The sequence below is a fragment of the Syngnathus leptorhynchus genome, chromosome 16 (genome assembly GCF_054491065.1).
Source record: "Syngnathus leptorhynchus isolate UIUO chromosome 16, UIUO_Slep, whole genome shotgun sequence".
NCBI classification, from domain to species: Eukaryota; Metazoa; Chordata; class Actinopteri; order Syngnathiformes; family Syngnathidae; genus Syngnathus; species Syngnathus leptorhynchus.
In genome coordinates this window covers 3,013,771-3,030,714 of record NC_141210.1, presented here as the reverse complement: position 1 = coordinate 3,030,714, position 16,944 = coordinate 3,013,771, and the positions used below count along the sequence as shown (strand labels likewise).

The 16,944-nt window shown below is 49.8% G+C and overlaps 4 protein-coding genes across 8 annotated transcripts; 3 read left to right on the top strand and 1 right to left on the bottom strand.

The window, feature by feature from the left end:
- Positions 1 to 15: 15 nt before the first annotated feature.
- Positions 16 to 3,077, top strand: maza (MYC-associated zinc finger protein a (purine-binding transcription factor)). The gene is made up of 7 exons (XM_085934236.1): positions 16 to 803; positions 1,215 to 1,365; positions 1,445 to 1,812; positions 1,876 to 2,147; positions 2,240 to 2,303; positions 2,363 to 2,534; positions 2,619 to 3,077. The coding sequence occupies exons 1-7, from the start codon at positions 771 to 773 to the stop codon at positions 2,909 to 2,911; spliced, it is 1,353 nt and encodes a 450-aa protein (XP_085790362.1). The 5' UTR covers positions 16 to 770; the 3' UTR covers positions 2,912 to 3,077.
- Positions 3,078 to 3,278: 201 nt separating this feature from the next.
- nlk1 (nemo-like kinase, type 1) lies at positions 3,279 to 9,550 on the top strand. Of its 2 annotated transcripts, XM_085934235.1 has the most exons (12): positions 3,279 to 3,434; positions 5,103 to 5,521; positions 5,712 to 5,841; positions 5,914 to 5,969; positions 6,091 to 6,197; positions 6,269 to 6,354; positions 6,514 to 6,723; positions 6,780 to 6,881; positions 6,966 to 7,052; positions 7,110 to 7,308; positions 7,473 to 7,566; positions 7,802 to 9,550. In XM_085934235.1, the coding sequence occupies exons 2-12, from the start codon at positions 5,211 to 5,213 to the stop codon at positions 7,848 to 7,850; spliced, it is 1,431 nt and encodes a 476-aa protein (XP_085790361.1). In that variant the 5' UTR covers positions 3,279 to 3,434; positions 5,103 to 5,210; the 3' UTR covers positions 7,851 to 9,550. The 2 variants fall into 2 exon arrangements, with proteins under 2 accessions (XP_085790361.1, XP_085790360.1); XM_085934234.1 differs by lacking the exon at positions 3,279 to 3,434 and having other exon boundaries at positions 3,959 to 5,521.
- A 247-nt stretch (positions 9,551 to 9,797) lies between these two features.
- On the top strand, positions 9,798 to 11,256 carry LOC147044099 (ceramide synthase-like). Its single transcript, XM_085933894.1, has 5 exons — positions 9,798 to 9,929; positions 10,171 to 10,257; positions 10,555 to 10,771; positions 10,842 to 10,937; positions 11,008 to 11,256. The coding sequence occupies exons 1-5, from the start codon at positions 9,811 to 9,813 to the stop codon at positions 11,119 to 11,121; spliced, it is 633 nt and encodes a 210-aa protein (XP_085790020.1). The 5' UTR covers positions 9,798 to 9,810; the 3' UTR covers positions 11,122 to 11,256.
- On the bottom strand, positions 11,092 to 15,123 carry amdhd2 (amidohydrolase domain containing 2). Of its 4 annotated transcripts, none has more exons than XM_085933893.1 (11): positions 14,984 to 15,123; positions 14,344 to 14,435; positions 13,751 to 13,845; positions 13,492 to 13,631; positions 13,357 to 13,411; positions 12,972 to 13,282; positions 12,757 to 12,901; positions 12,544 to 12,651; positions 12,192 to 12,260; positions 12,019 to 12,120; positions 11,092 to 11,870 (listed from the first exon to the last, which is right to left on the bottom strand). In XM_085933893.1, exons 2-11 carry the CDS (start codon positions 14,424 to 14,426, stop codon positions 11,770 to 11,772), a joined length of 1,209 nt encoding a protein of 402 aa, XP_085790019.1. In that variant the 5' UTR covers positions 14,427 to 14,435; positions 14,984 to 15,123; the 3' UTR covers positions 11,092 to 11,769. The 4 variants fall into 4 exon arrangements, with proteins under 4 accessions (XP_085790019.1, XP_085790016.1, XP_085790018.1 ...); XM_085933890.1 differs by having other exon boundaries at positions 11,094 to 11,870; positions 13,709 to 13,845; positions 15,058 to 15,111; XM_085933892.1 differs by lacking the exon at positions 14,984 to 15,123 and adding an exon at positions 14,628 to 14,925 and having other exon boundaries at positions 11,094 to 11,870; positions 13,709 to 13,845.
- Between the last annotated feature and the right edge of the window lie 1,821 nt (positions 15,124 to 16,944).

Below are 16,944 nucleotides of genomic sequence, written 5' to 3'. Positions count from 1 at the left end.
TTGGATCACGTGATGCGTGATTTAAGTCGACAGACACAAAACGGCGGCGGCTGGTGGGAGCAGGAGTGCAGATGCGGCGGCCGGGGGGTGTCGTGGTTTTGCCTCTGCCGAATGTCGGCCTTTATTCGTCAAGAGACGACAAGACAACCGTGAGACAGTACTTTCCCTTTAACGCACAAACGACGCAGCGGGACAAGACGACATTTAAAAAAAAGGGAAAGGAGGAAGGACAGCGAGGGAGGGAGGGAGAGGAAAAAAAAGAGAAAAGATGTCACCCCGTCCATTCAAACACCGAGGCGGAGCCAGGGACGGCGGCCGATCGGCAGCGTCCTAGTCGGGGGAGGAGCACTACGCGAGGCCGAGGCTTGGATCCCGCGTAAAGGCCTCGTCCGGAGCTATCGCGAATAAATGTTTGCCAGCGTTTCCATCATTTGTGATCATCTTCATCTTCCTCATCATCACTTCGTCGCTACTTTGCATGCAACATTTTAGGACAGTAGACATACACAAATTGCACAAAAGGTACAATTGGAGCTGGAAAGACAGCCTGCGGTTTTTTTTTTGCGCACCTAAATGCATCTGGTTTGCGGCAAAATAGTCCAAAAGGAACAGGAAGTGCGATTTTGGCAAACGCCGTCCAGTGGTGCACGATTGTTTTGACAATCTGTCATTTTTGAGCGACTGAGAAGCGAGCGTGCGTTTGTTGGTTTGCTCCCTGGCTGACGGAGCCTCCAGGCGGCCTGCCGCTTGCTGACTGGCCGCTGAGCAGCATGGACACTTCGTGGAGCAATTTCCTCTTTCAGGTGAGAGACAAGCGCTTTGTTTCACTTTACACTTGGGGGGGGGTGTCACACGGGGGTCAGGATTTGACCCCACCCCCAGCCGCCCTCTGCATCCAGGTATCGGGAAGGGGGGGGGGTGGTAATACACCTCCTATAAAGTGCACAACTTAACATGTATTTATGTACATTGTAGTGCAGAGCTAAACACCTGAAAATAAAGGTTTACATGGAGTTCGGACAGCACGTTGTTCAAAATATTATGCACCCTGCGAATCACTTCATGGTGGTTATTTTAAGTTTTACTTTAAAATGTGTCGAGCTACTTAAAAATACTATTTTTCGCTGATCGTGTCAGAAAATAAAGAAGGCCAAGTGTTGATTAAATATTGCACCTCTACGTTTGTCAATTTGTCTGCTTCCACTTGGTGACAGACGACATCAACTCCAGGCCAGCAGGAGGCGCCCCTGCAGGCGGAGCTCCTCCCCGAGCTGAGCGGCTCCGCCCAAAGTCCGTTGGCCGAGCACCTGGTGGCGCCGCCGTCCACCGTGGATACGGCCGCCCTCAGCGAGGAGCCACTTCCTGGTGAGAGCCTCGGAGTCAGTCAGTTAGCTAAATGCTAACATATAATGCTGAATGTAATGTGACCGCCCCCTCCCCGCAGTGAAAACTGCGCCGCCCAAAGCGCCGCGCCCCGCCCACATCTGCGCCACTTGTAACAAGGAGTTCAAGAACAGCTACAACCTGCGGCGCCATCAGTCGGTGCACACGGGCATCAAGATGAAGGACCGCGCTGCCCGTGACAAGGATGAGGCTGCCAAAGCGCCCCCCAAGCAGAGCATCCCCCTCTCGCTCCTTCAGCTCGCCTTGCCAACGGAGCCCGCCGCTCCCAATGCTTCGGACGCCCTCCCTCGACCGGGCCAGCAGGTGACAGTGTCCGTCGCCCCGGTGACTGTCGCCATGGCGATGCAGCCGCCACCACAGCCCATCCCGTCGACGGCGCTACTGGTGGTGGGAGCCGCCGCTGAGCAGGTGAGGATGTGATAAGTTTAAGGTGTGAAATACAGAAGTCAACTTTTGACTTTTGCCCAGCAGAATCCCAGACCAGCCGCCGCACCAGCCAATTCCGGCGTCGCCGCCAACCAAGTGCGAAAGAACCACGCGTGCGAAGCGTGCGGCAAGGCCTTCCGCGACGTCTACCACCTGAACCGCCACCGGCTGTCGCACTCGGACGAGAAGCCATACTCGTGTCCGGTCTGCCAGCAGCGCTTCAAGAGGAAAGACCGCATGAGCTACCACGTGCGCTCGCACCAAGGCGGCGTGGAGAAGCCTTACGTTTGCCCGCACTGCGCCAAGGCCTTCTCGCGGTACGCCGCTTCCGGCCTCGGATCTCGTCTTCAGATTGGCTGAGATGGGCCGCGGCCGTCCTCCTGGTCTGACCATTCACGTTTTCTTCCAGGCCGGACCACCTCAACAGTCATGTACGTCAGGTGCATTCCACCGAGAGACCCTTCAAGTGCACGGTAACAACTCCCCGCCGCCACCCGACCCGATCCCCTCGTCACCTTGTGCTCGCCCTCAGACGTGCACATCGGCGTTTGCCACGCGGGACCGCCTGCGGGCGCACCTGATTCGCCACGAGGAGAAGGTGCCGTGTCACATTTGCGGGAAGCTCCTGTCGGCGGCGTACATCACCGACCACATGAGAGTCCACAACCAATCGCAGCACCACGCCTGCCACCTCTGTAACCGCAGTAAGAACACACCGCAGATACTTTTGCCGTAGAAATGACGGGTCGACTGGTGGCTCTGACGGAGGTGCCGCTTGTGCTTTTCAGGCTTTACCACGCTGACGTACTTGCGGGTCCACGCGCAGAAACACCACGGCCAGGAGTGGAAGGAAAGCGGCGGCGGCTTCGGCGGCGCGGGGCCCGGTGGGGTGCTGCTGTGCCAACTGTGCGGCGTGCAATGCAAGACCACCACCCAACTGCAGGGCCACATGGGCACGCACGCCAGCCAGGCCGAGCCCGACCCATCCGGCCCGGCGGGCGACGCCCCACCCGATGGGGGTGGCGCCGTGGGCCTGCTGGTGACTGACTGCTCCAGCATCAGCGCACAGACGCACAGCTAGCACACGCGGGACGGCCTTTGAGGAACTCTTATGATATCACCGTGACATCTCCATGATGTCATCATAACAAACTGTTGGGAACGTAAAGTCCGAGTGCCATGAGGCCAAGATCTCTTTGACAGTCTTGAGAATTATGATTATGATATTTGAGTCAACAGTAATGCAGCAAGGTATTACACAAAGCTCGTCAACTCACTTTAACATTGTTGCCCGGCAACAAGATGGTGTCAATGTACCACGTGAATCTCCTCAATTTACTTCATCATTGTTCCTTGGGACCAAGATGTCTTGGCCTCATTGTGCTTGGCTGAGGGGGGGGGGGGGGGGGGGGGTTGATGACATCTTTACGTTACATCAACATCTGCCGCCAACGTGCAGCCGAGAAGACGGAGGCAACGAAGCCGTTAAAATGACTCTCCAGACTTTGTACAAACTCTCGTTTTTAATCCTTAAAACATTCCATGAATTGTCATGTATGTGCGTGTGACGCTGCTGAGATTCTTCAGTGGCGCCTGCATGTGTGGTAAGCGTGCGTGCGTGCACTTTTTGTATATTGTTGAATGTGCTCAATGATGAATTTCACATGTACTGTACTTTGTACCCCCCCCCCTGCAGTGGTGCAGCGAATATGGAAGTACATCTGTGCCATCCCACTTTCAATTGAAAATTTTCACCTTAAATTTGCTTGTAATCTGCAGATATTCTATTTAAAAATCTCAAAAACACAGGGTAAAAAAAAATTGCATGTGCAAAATGCCTCTATGCTGTTAATCTCCCCCAAAAACGTCTAAAAAATCATTTAAAATGTCAAGAAAATTCAACATTTTCGAAAATTCGAATACAGAAACACAATTTTACACTGAAATGGGAACTCAAATGGCTCGGATGTCCTTCCATCTAGAAAACATCCTTTTCCGTGCTCGTGAATATTGATGATCTTTTTAAGTGTATTAAATGCACTAAAGTGAACTTTATGCGTCGTTCTTGTGCTAAGCTAACGTTAGCATCGCTCTCGCCCGTGCACCTGACCGACTGCAGCCGCCTCCCCCTCCCCCCTCTCGGGTTCATCATCATCATCATCATCGTCGTCGTCGTCGCTCGCCAGCTATCAGCGGGCTGGAGCAACAGAGAAACAGGCTTACGCAGACTGTTGCCACATTTCCTTTTCTTCACTTGACGGAGCTTTTGGGACAAATTGTCCGACAAATTTGGAGGCCCTTTCTCGTCTGGACGCTCCTTCCAATGCCGAGCTTGGAGAAGCTAGCCGCGGGCTAGCCTCTCTCTCTCGGCTATCAGCATCACCGTTTGCAAACTCTTCTTTTAGTCGCCCATTCGACCCCGTTCAACTCTTGACGTGTGTTGTCGCGTCTTCGTTGAGCGGCCTTTCGTGTGCGCGCAGTTGACAGCAACTTGTTCAGGGTTGGCGTGTTATTATTTTATATATTTTTTTGCCGAGTATGTAGGTCAGTGTCGCCGAGAGATGTGGGTCATCGCCGCTTAGTCCTGCTTAGCAATACGGCTAATTGCTAACTCAGAGCTTGTTTTTTTTTTTTGTTATTGTTTTTATTTTTTAGGTAGCTGATTGGAACCCAGCCAATTGTTAGCTCATTGGGAGCACGGCTATCCGCTAACATAGTTTTGTTTTCATATTTGTTGTATTTTCTGTTAGCTTACAGTAACCCAGCTAAGTCTTAGCTTCTTAGCAAAACGGCTAACAGTTAACTTAGTTAACGCGATTTCACATCTTTTTTTTGCTTCAAGAGAAAATCGGCTAAATGTTAACTCCTTAGCAACACGGATAAGTAATCCGTCATAGTTAAAAAGTGGGTTGTTTTTTTTTGCTCATAGGAACTTGGCTAAATGTAATTTCCTTTGCAACATGGGTAACTTGGCTATTTTGCATTTTATTTTTGCTGTTATCTAATAGTAAACCAGCAAGTGTTAGCTCCTTATTTACACAGCTACCTCCTAACTCTTTACTACCCCTTAGTAACTCAGCAAACAGTTAGCTCCTTATATACTCGTATTTAATGCCCATTTGAAATTCTACATTCTCCTATTTTGACTCTGACGTTCAGTGCTAGCAGAGTTGAGTTCTCGTGGCTTCCGTTGATCAAGGAGTTCATTTAAAAAAAAACATCAAACACACTGCTTGTTTTTTAGTGTGATTTAATGTAAGCCGTGTCCTCAGAGGCGCCTTGGCGGAGGTCGCGGGTCATGTGCAGTTTGCAGCCGCGATCCCTCCGCGTCTAGCCAGCCAGCAGGAGGCGCAAGAGGAGGCATAGGGGCAACGCCAAGGATGGCCTTCCACGGCGCAGGCCGCCAGACGCTTTGTGGCGACCTGTTTTCTGGCTCCGACTTGGCCCACAAGTACTTCTATGTTAACTCGTCTTGCGGTGCCCCCTCGGCCGCCCTCAGCGCCACACCGTGTGTCAGCGGGCCTCCTGCCGTTCCGGCGGGGACACCCCGGCACCCAACCGCCCTGGGGGGCGGCGCCGGCGGGGGGGCCGCTGTGCCGCAGCCGTACAGCAACCCGGCCAGCGAAGTGCCCAGCCCGGCCGAGATGGAGCCCGATCGGCCCATCGGATACGGAGCCTTTGGTGTGGTCTGGTAAGGAGGCGTGGCTTCAGTCCATTTTCACCGACATTGCTTGCATGTTTGCACGCTTACCTTTTATTGAATAATTATGGTAGCCGTCATTTCTGGCTACTCCTGATTAGCAACAAATGATTGAAGTGGTTGTAACACAGCTGCAGTGGCTTGTTTACATTCAGCCAATCTGAGCATTGTGGTGTGGCAGGTCGGTGACTGACCCTCGAGACGGCCGGAAAGTGGCGCTGAAGAAGATGCCCAACGTCTTCCAGAACCTGGTGTCGTGCAAGCGCGTCTTCCGAGAGCTGCGCATGCTGTGCTTCTTCAAACATGACAACGTAAGGCATGCTCTTACCTTTTTGACGATGACGTCACAGATGACCTCACCGGTCGTCGCGGTTGTGTTTCAGGTGCTGTCGGCTTTGGACATTTTACAGCCGCCGCAGATCGACTGTTTTGAGGAGATGTATCCTTTTTCACGTTCCTGCTTCACTTATCACATTGAAAGGTTATATTGTAGGTGAACTTGGGTCATAGATCATTTTGCCTCGTTCCTGAGTCTTGTGAGGCCTTGACAGAAAGCACAGCTATGTGATTACGGAACTGATGCAGAGTGACCTTCACAAGGTCATCGTGTCCCCTCAGCCGCTCACCAGCGACCACATCAAGGTCTTCCTCTACCAGATCCTGCGAGGTGAGTGCCTGTTAGATGCCTTTGCTCCTTGTTGCGGCATTTGGCTGATGACGTGCGGCTGCTGTGCGCAGGTCTCAAGTATCTCCACTCTGCCGGCATTCTGCATCGCGACATCAAACCCGGGAATCTCCTGGTCAACAGCAACTGTCTGCTCAAGGTCCGTGGGTCGCTTGTGTCTAATGAAATTTACAGAATGGAGGAATGATTCAGTCAGTCCCAAAATCCCAAGAGTCTCAAAGGATGTCACAAAGAATTTGTCAAGTTACGAGCGTATTGCGAATCATCCAACTCTTCGTCTTGGTTTCATCTCGGTCAGATTTGCGACTTTGGTCTGGCACGCGTAGAGGAGCCGGACCCGTCACGTCACATGACCCAGGAGGTGGTGACGCAGTACTACCGAGCCCCCGAGGTACTGATGGGCTGCCGCCATTACGGCTCGGCCATCGACGTGTGGTCGGTGGGGTGCATCTTTGCCGAACTGCTGGGCCGCCGCATCCTCTTTCAGGCACAGAGTCCCATCCAGCAGGTGAGCGCCCACAAATGGCTCATAGCTTGCTTTACCTAACGTGTGCAACTCTTCAGTTGGACCTGATTACGGACCTGCTGGGAACGCCGCCTCTGTCTGCCCTGGCGTCAGCCTGCGAGGGTGCCCGGGCTCACATCCTGCGCGGTCCGCATAAACCCGTATGTCATCTTCCACCTAGTTCTCTCACATTTTGTCAATCTTTATGATTGATCTGATAACGGTACGTGCGTGTGCCTTTTCAGCCGTCGCTGTCGGTGTTGTACATGTTATCAGACGGCGCCACCCACGAGGCGGTGCACCTGCTGTGTCGTATGCTGGTTTTTGATCCGGTAAGTTGAGGAGGTCGTTTCACGTTCTGGCCGCCGTTGACGCCGATGTTCCGACAGGCTAAGCGTATCTCCGGCGGCGACGCGCTGTCACACCCGTACCTGGACGAGGGCCGCCTGCGCTACCACACGTGCATGTGCCAGTGCTGCTACTCGGTGCCCAGCGGGCGCGTCTACACCCGAGACTTCGAACCGGCCGCCGAGCGGCCCTTCAGCCACAGCTACGAGAGCAGCCTGCTCTCCGTGTGGCAGGGCAAAGGTACGATACCCCCCCCCCCCCCTGCCCCCCCCTCCAATTGGTCACATGCAGTTAGGCTTTCACTTGTTAGAAAAACCCTCCTTGTTGAAACCCAAGCAGCCGCTTGGAAAAGGTCAAAAAAATAGTCGATTTTTCCAAGCGGTTTTGCTGCCTGTCCTCCTCAGAACTGATCCATCGCTTCGTCACGGAGCACCAGCAAGGCAAGCGAGTCCCGCTGTGCATCAACCCTCAGAGCGCCGCCTTCAAGACCTTCATCAGGTCAGCACTGCGCCCTGGTATCATCATCACTTTCTCCAAAATCGACCATTTTATAAGCATTGGTTCATCAATGCTCTTCATCAAGAACATTTAAACAAAACAAAAAATCAAAGTACTTTCCAAAGATGAATTTATTATATGTGTCAGTTACTGATTTAGTCTGCAAATATGTCAATCAATTTTTTCCCAATGTCAATGTGGCCGCCCGTCGAACTTGCAGCTTTGTGGTCCTCAGGTCCACCGCCTGGCACTCGTCCAAGGTGTCCCGCAAGGAAGAGAGATGAGCGGCCTTTCCTTCCTCTTCCTCCTCCTCCTCCTCCTCGCTGCCTCAACCCACCTTGATGTCCACTTTCCCTGCACGTGAACAAAAGCGAGTGGCGGCGACAGACTCCGCCCACTGCGGCGGTTCCCTGGGTGCTGAGGACAGAAAAAAAAAAAAAGCTTCTGCTGCTGAAAAGGAAAAAAAGGTTTTGTGAGTAGAAATGTTGATTTTTGTTGGCTTTAGCATTCCACACGCTCCATGTAGCAGGGTGTCGTGTAGCGCCCCCCCCTCCTCGGTGTTCACGCACTCCTCACGCTCAGCAGCAGAGCATGCTGGGAAATCGTTTGACTTTCATTCCTCTTATGTCTTTTGTTTTTAGGACAGGAAGTGCAATGTGTGTTCACACAACTGATGTGTGTGTGTGTTATAAGTTATTGCGTAAGAATTGGCCGTCACGATGGCGCCTGAACGTGACGCCCTCCCCCCACAGCCGTTACGACAGCACCATTCCTCCCAACCAAAACCTTGTGTATAAAATAATGTGACAATATTAAAGCGTCAGGTTGTTTTTGGGGGTAAGAAAAGATGGACAGTAACCCCTTTTTGTAGCTCCCTAGACTCGACATGTAATTCTAAAAATGTTGTGGCCAATATATTTGTAAGGTGTGCATGAAATGCTAAATTGTGGCCATAACAAAGTGCAGAAAGATAGACTGACTACCACGTAGCGATTTTGTGACCACAATATAATCATTCGTGGTCATAACGCGGGCATAACGAAATACTCACCTGTGGTCTGGAGTGCACCATTGCAAGAAACTGCAACTTGACTTTTCTGCAGAAGGTTGATTAATGTGCAACAAAAAAAAGTATTTTGTCAACCACCAATTGTGCAGGTTCTACTTGAAAGATGAGCGATAGCTGTCATTTTCATCATAGGTACACTTCAACTATGAGAGACAAAATTGAAAGAAAAAATCCAGAAAATCACATTGTCTGATTTTTAAAGAATTGATTTGCAAATTATGGTGGAAAATAAATATTTGGTCAATAATGGCCTGATGGTAGTCTTTGGTACTTTGGTCCTAGTTCTCTGCAGGTCACTCACTCAGTCCCTCCATGTTTTTCTGGGATTTTTGTTCACCGTTCTTGTGATTATTTTGACCCCATGGGGTGAGATCTTGCGTGGAGCCCCAGATCGAGGCCATTATTGACCAAATACTTATTTTCCACCATAATTTTCAAATAAATTCTTTAAAAATCAGACAATGTATTTTTTTTTTAATTTTGTCTCTCATCTATGATGAAAATTACAGCCATCTCTTGTCTTTCAGGTGGGAGAACTTGCACGATTGGTGGCTGACTAAATACTTTTTTGCCCCTCTGTATTTGTGTCCACAAATTAGCATGTTAGATTAATTTGATGGCCACCATTTCTTTAGTCCCCCCCCCCCCTCTCCTCCCCCAAATCATGTGTGTGGCTGCGTACCTTTTGAAGTCATTTTTAAGCGTATTTTTAACTGGTTAGCATTAGTTTGTCTGATGAACTTGGTGGAACTTTTTTGGAGTTTGCCGCTCGGCTCTCACGGTTGTTTACTGGTATTGATTCAGTATGGCGCTCATGTTTGAAGTGTTTTAGCTGACTTGCTTTCCCCGATTTTGACAAATACTTGAAGTTAACGTAGAGAGTGATGATCAATAAAAATGACACTGGACAGACAATGTTTGACTTTTTCTTTGAGCAACCAAACAAGTACTACTTGGAACTTGGAAGAGTCAACAAACAACACCAAATCCTCAAGTTGAGAGCTGGCTGGCCCGCATTAGTTGCTTCATGCAAATCCATGCAAATGCAGCACTGATTTGTCACACGGACGGCAGATCTCTGATTGGCTGAGTCGGATTACCCCCCCCCCCCCCCCCCCCGCGGTCTTGACAGGTGGTCACTCTCAGCCGGACTCACCTGATCGCGACATGCAGACATGTGGGGCCTCATGGTCTCAGGGCTGCTTTTCTTCCCGGGAATTTTCCTGTTGTCAAGTCGTTCTCTGAGGATCCTGATGGGATGGAGCCAGGCTGACGCCGTCATCGTGTCAGCACGGTTAGAACACACACACACACACACACACACACACACACACACACACACAGGTGGCAAAATTCCTTGCACTCTTCAATACAGATAATCCGATTATGTGCTTTGAATCATAAAATGGAGGGAAGGTCAAATCATTGTTTTTAGACCAATTTCAGAGTCAGTCCACAATTCAATTTATTTAGTGATTAATGGAAAAGTGCAAACGATCATGAGTGATGACATCACAATCGCTCGTCGTTCTCAGTGCTGTGTCATCAGTCCAGGCCGTCACGGCAGTGGCGGCGGGATGTGTCATTGCCTCGGCGTGCCGGAGCGACCTCCTGCATGACAGGTGAGGGTGAAGGAGTGCGAAGTTGGTGAGGCAGCAGGGATGAGGGTGTAGCAGCATGAGGTTCTCGTCCAGCTACCCTCCTTCATACCACTGCTTGTGTTTGTTGTAACCTCCGCTGGTGTAATCTCTGCCAATCTATTTGCGTCTCTTGCTAATCCCGGAGATTGCAGGGGAAAAGAGGCGGGGCTAGTTTGGTGGCTCTCCCGTGCGTTTGTTTGGCAAATGAGTTGGCGAGTGCATCACGTGGCCGGCCGTCTTATAGTTGAAAGGCTCGAGTTCCAATCTGCGTTCCCTCAGGCACTGGCTGACGGACACCTACATCACGTTCGCCGCGCCCTACTTTGTCTATGACGTGTACGCCATGTTCCTGTGCGACTGGCACAGGCGAAGGGTCAAGGGTCACGAGGCCGATGGCGGCGCGCGGCAGGAGGCCATCTTGGGCTATGTGCGGCGAGAGTATTTGATGGTGTTGCATCACATCTTCATGGTGGTCTTCTGCCTGCCCGCCTCACTGGTAACTGTGGCAACACATAAACCCCGCCCCCCTTAGCGCTGACATCATCAGCTCCTTGTATGTGTGGCAGGTGTGGAGGCAAGGCAAAGGCGATTACTTCCAAGGTGTTTTGTTTCTTGCTGAGCTAAGCACCCCATTTGTGTGTCTCGCCAAAGTGCTCATACAGGTAAGCGTGTGTGTGTGTGTGTGTGTCGCGTGTGTGATGATTGACAGGCATCTTTTTGCGACGTTTTCAGTTGAAGCGCGCCGAAACGCTGGCGTTTAAAGTGAACGGCGCGCTGACGCTCTCGGTCTTCTTGGCTTGCCGTGTGGCACTCTTCCCATATTTGTATCTGGCCTACAGCAGGTGAGGTCATCAACACACAACCAATCATTTGTCAGTGTCCGAAAAAAATATAAAGCTCTGCAGGGACTGCCCTGACTGAATTTTATTCACAAACAAAAAAGAAAAACAACAGGCCACCTTGTACAGTACATTGAAACTTACTTAATGACTTACCCTTAAAAAAGTCTGCTTATCATAATACTCACAGATATTCTTTATCCTCTGCAAAGAATGACTCATGTTACTGCAGCTTACTGAATCAGTAAGCATGACAGACAGACGCAGAAACAGGCACAAAGATCGATGAATATCTTGTTTTGCTTCTCAGGTACGCGTCCATCCCCATCCATCAGGCGGTTCTGGGGGCCCCGTGGCCGTGCAACCTGGGGGCGGGGCTTCTTTGGCCCCTGCAGATCTATTGGTTCTGGTTGATGTGCCAGCGGGCGTGGCGCATCCTCGCAGCAAGTAAAACTCCACCATGAAGCGCCACTTGGGTGAGTTGACCCATCCACAAACAATTTAGTTCATAAGTGGTTCTTTATGCACGTCATTAGATAATTGCTTCAGAATTGGCCGCACAGGTGTCAGTCAAAATCGCAGAGGAGGGGAGGGGGGGGGGGTCTAGAAAGGAAGACATTCCAGAATGCAATGTAAAGGATGTTTGTGTTGGTTTTCAAGTCTGTGGTTGTTCTTCTTGAGTGGTTTCCCTCCACACTTGGTGTCCGGAAATGAACGTAGCCTTCACATTGAGTTCATCATCCAGCAGCACAAAGTCTGCAAAGTAATTAGTAATCAAACATCAACAAAATGAAACTCAGAAACTCTCAATCTATGAACCAATTTCATATCTTTTCAAAAATCTTTTTTTTTTGCTGTGTTTCGCATGTTGACAACCTGAAAACAGACACAAAAGCAAAGTGACCTGCGTGCGATCCGAAGTCGAGAGTTCCTTTGTGCTGGCTGATTCCCAAAAGTTGTGCGGGATGCAGCGAAGCCGCTTCCAAGGCGTCTTCAACGCGGCAGCCTAAGCAACACACAACTTGGTCACCTTCCCTCCCTTCATTCATGTCTGTGTGTGTGTGTGTGTTTGCTTACCGGTGGCACGTCTGAAGTGTCTGACACACATATCCATGGTGGCAATGCTGCCGCTCAGCGTCTGCGTGCCTGCAACCCCAAGAACATTCCCAAATAAAGTCAACAGAGTACCCAGAGACTCAAACCAATTCATGCTTCAACTCCTTTGGAAGTGGAGAGTTTTTGCTCAAGTGCTCTGCCAAACATTCCAGCAACATATTGTCAGAGAGAAAACCAAATTCATTTGACAATGTGAGTTTGACTTGTTTCTTGTTAATCAAAAAACAAAATTTGGATTAATTGCTAATAAAAAAAACTGGTGCCACAGAAATGGTTCGCAACTGTGTGGTGCCGTGGTTTTTCGAGCGCTCACCTGCCACGTAGACGTGCGGGCCGCAGATCTCCACGTCCTGCTGGCCCAGCGTGTGGCGACCCGGCGGGAGTCCCATGGCCGCAATGGCGTCCGTCACCAGCACCAAACCTACAGCGCAAGATGCCAACTTGATCTTTTAATCTGGTCTGCTTGCTTAGCAAACCGAAAAACATCTTGTCCAAATTCAACAAACGGTCGAGTACATTCGCCGACCATTGGGATGTGCGCGGTGGGCGATGCGCAGGGCGGCAGGGTGGGTGTGGATGCCATCGGCGATCATCCCGTAGTAAACGCTGCGTCCTGCCGGGATGTGTTCGCTGGTCAGCAGGCCCACGATGCCCGGATCCCGATGGTGGAACTGGACAACCACAAAAAAGTTACTTTGATGACTAATTTTTGGAATTTTTTGCACATATTTGTGTTCGTACGGGCAGCATGGCGTTGAAGAGGTGCGTGATGAAGGAGGCGCCGTGGCCGACAGCCTCCTCGGCTTGCGTCAGGTTGGCCACCGAATGTCCCAGCGACACGGTCACGCCCCTCCGGGACAGCTCGCTCACTGCCCATCGGCTGCCCTCCAGCTCGGGAGCCAGCGTTACCATGGCAACGTTGTCCAGCCCTCCGTAAACCTCCGTCAGGTCGGCCATGGCGTCGTCGTGGCCGCACGAGAAGCTCCGTAGGTAGCGCTCTGGGTGAGCGCCTTTCTTCTTGGCGCTGATGAAGGGGCCCTCGAGATGGACCCCTCCACAAAAAAAAAAAAACCTTATGAACCCGGCTCAAACTTCCTGGCGTCGCCAAACTAAAAGGGGAGCTCACCGAGAACGCCTGCGCCGTGCGGACCGCCGTTCTGGACTTTGATCTGAGGCAGGACCTGAAAGGGAGGTCGGGGGTCATTATGACTGCCGGCTGATTGGCACCCGCCCATCCTTGATTGTTGGCAGCCATCGTAACCTTGTGATAAATGTGCGGCGGCGACGTGACCAGGGTGGGGCAAAAGGATGTGACACCGTGTTCCAAAAGCTTCTGGGCCACCAAAGAAACCCCGGCGGCAATGTCGTCGGTGGCCTGCGAGAAGTCCACCCCGTAACCTCCTGTGGAGGTGAGCGCACGCCGCCGCCATCAGTCACACACACGCTTGAAGACCAACGGCAAGACACGCGGACGCCACCGTTGATCTGCACATCAATGAAGCCTGGCGCCACAATGGCACCTCCGCAGTCCACTTGCTCGTCGGCGTAGGCCTGCTCATCGAAGAAGAGCTTCTCTGGATCCAGGATCTTCCCTTCCCGCACCCACAGGTCCTCACTGTGCACACAAACACAAAGTTAATGATGTTGAGCAGTAAGCCTAAAATGCTTGAGACACAACTTTGACTAGTTTTTGTTTTATCAGTAAAAGACAATATTTAGTTTTGAACGTTAACTGCTCTTCCTGTCTCTTGGCATTGCAGGCAAGCATGAGTGAAGCCAGCTGTTGAGCAATTAGCAAGCATGGGGTGAGGTCAAGACATTTCTGACCTGTCAAATGTGTTTGTATTTGAACACAGTTTTTTTTGACTGCCTTTCCCAATGTGGGTCCATGAAGGGTGAGTTGCATTGTCATTTATTGTTTAGTGTTCATTTATTGATTAAGTTTAAAGTCCTCCTGCTGCTACCGATGGACATATCTGGTTTTGTAAGCACGTTGCTTCCTAAAATAGACTATGTAAAGTCAACATGCAGGCTGTGTTTATTAATTATTGCTGCCAGAAATTCAATGTCGCAAGTATTTGTGTTGATTTGCGTGCGTGCAAGCAGCGGTCACCTCTGCAGCCGGTGGTCGCGGAGGATCCTGCAGTTGAGCAGCTGCGTGATGGGCGCCTCCGACACCGATTTGTTGGACGGCATCTTGGAGGTCTAAAAAAAAAAAGAAAAGATTTACAGTATATACATGAATCATCACCTGGTCCTTCTTTAATTGTCAACTTTGAATTTTTGTGTGTCCTGAATCTATCTATCTATCTATCTATCTATCTATCTATCTATCTATCTATCTATCTATCTATCTATCTATCTATCTATCTATCTGATGTTGTTATGATGACTAACGTATAAAAGTCTCTCGAGGACACATAAGCAGCCATCTTATCACGGAGACTTTGCCCCTTGGTGCTCTTCTTTTTCTTCGTCCATACCAAACGCGTGCGACGAAATTGACAGAAAAGCAACGAGCCAAAAGTGCTTCTTCAAAGTGGTCATTATTGCTTTTAGTCGTTTAAAGACGTTAAGGAAGACGAAGACACGATTTATAGGAGGCTTATTTAAGTGTTATTAATTCGACGGGGGCGTATAACGACCCCCAGAGTCGCCGGAGTCGGTCAACTTTGGTGTGATAAATACATACAAGCGAAAAGACTCAAAAGTATTTTTGTGTATTTTAACGGGATTTCTCCTTGACGCCTTACCCGACTTCCGCACTTATTCTTTTGAGTCCAAAGTCAACCACGGGATGACAAAAAAAAAAAATAATAATAATCACTTTTTGTCGTGCTCGTTTTTTCTTCAGCGATCTTGAAAAAAGTCACATGAGTCGGAAACGGATGTGGTCACGTGACCAAAACAGGTCAGCTGACAAACAATAATAGTTTTTATTTTGCGCAATTACAATTGAATATTGACACGTAAAAATTTGATTTTTAAAGTAAATCGAATGGAAAAATAATGTAAAGGATGTTTCCCCCTCCCCTTCCGTAACCGGCGTGTGGAGTCGCTTCCCCGCGGGGTCCTAAGTATGTACTTCCACACTTTGGCAGAAGAGGGCGCCAGAGCGCAACACGTTTAAACACGTTACAACTTGTAGAGACAAGAACGTTCGATGAGCTTTTCCAAATCGACATTTCCACCTTGCATACTTGATGTTGATCCCTAAAATAGTAGTTTGATTTTTGGTTGTGTAAGAATTATAAATATGTTGAGGTATTGCGCAAAAAACTCCATGGTTTACAAGTTTTCATTCATCAGTGCAGAAGTGTCAAACTCATTTTTGTCACCGTAGTGTGACAGAGATGCATGAAGTCGATGCATAATTTGTCTTTTCGAGCCACATAAAACGATTTGGCGGGCCATATCTGCCCCCCAGGACTTGAGTTTGACTCCTGTGACTTAGTGGATAAACAAATATGACCCACCAACTACTTTAGATCGCGAAAGTTCTCACAAAATTCAGAGGGATGTGTGTTTGGGATGTGTTTATGCAAAGCCTTTTAGTCCATATCCTTAATCGGTGTGGCAATAGTGCACACCGCATCTATTAGTTGGGCCCTGTAATGTAAATAGTGAAGCAGTTTACTAGTAAAGTTTAAATGTGCACTTGTAAGCCCAAATTTGCACTTGTAATGGCAAAAGTTGTCCCACCAGTGCACTGATTGTCTTCCTAGCGAACACAAAGTGCAAACCGATATCGACATGAGCCTTAAGATGAACTCAATGCTGATCTACCATGTTAGCGTCGGCATGTGTAGCGTGGATGTAGCAGGACAGATGAGGATGTGCCTCCGACCCCCCCATAGCCGCCTCCCCTCGCCCCATCTTCCCCCAAAAGACACACAGACACCCCCCGTCAGGCGTTCCTGAAAGTCAACAATAAAGTTGGTTTCCAGTAAGACAGATACCTTCGCTAGTGCTACTCATCGCCATGGAGATCCCAAGAAGCCGCAGACCACTGGTGGCCACCCATGCGGGGTACGGAGGAGGGAGGGGCCCACTGTGAGTGTAAATGCGACACGTAAGACAAGCACAATATTTTAGGTCTTTTCATTGACTCTTTTGTGGACGCTGACGTCAGACGTGTCCTCTTTTGTGTTGGCCATTCACGGCCGCTTAACCTCGTCTCGGCTCTCCGGCGGCCCCTCGGGGTCCCGATGACCCGATCCCCTAATCTGCTGCCGGGAAGGACGGGCTGAATGAACGGTGCTTTTTTTTGGGTTGTTTGCTTGTTGACTTGCAAAGCGCACGCGAGGTCACAAAACGGCGCTCAGACGGAGTGTCAGTCAACCGCTCTGACTTGGAAGGAATCTGGCTGACTACTTTTTCCCATTTTTAATTCGATAGCACAAAGCGCATATCGTATTTTACACATGGCATATTTAGCACATACTTGTGTAAACATAATTTTGAGCAAAACCCAATGACATATTGCATCATGTAAAGTCGAGACTAGATGTTATTTATAGCTTAAATACCAAGTTACACATCAACAACATGGCAAATTTCATGACCTCTGTGACCTTGTGTACTGGCAGCCTGAGTGAGCCAGAGGTCAAAATATGAGCCTCACTGGAGCATGGAGGATATTGAGCTTAAACCCACAAACACGCACATATACACAAAAGTACACACTCTCCAAACAAAAATGTGTATGAACAAT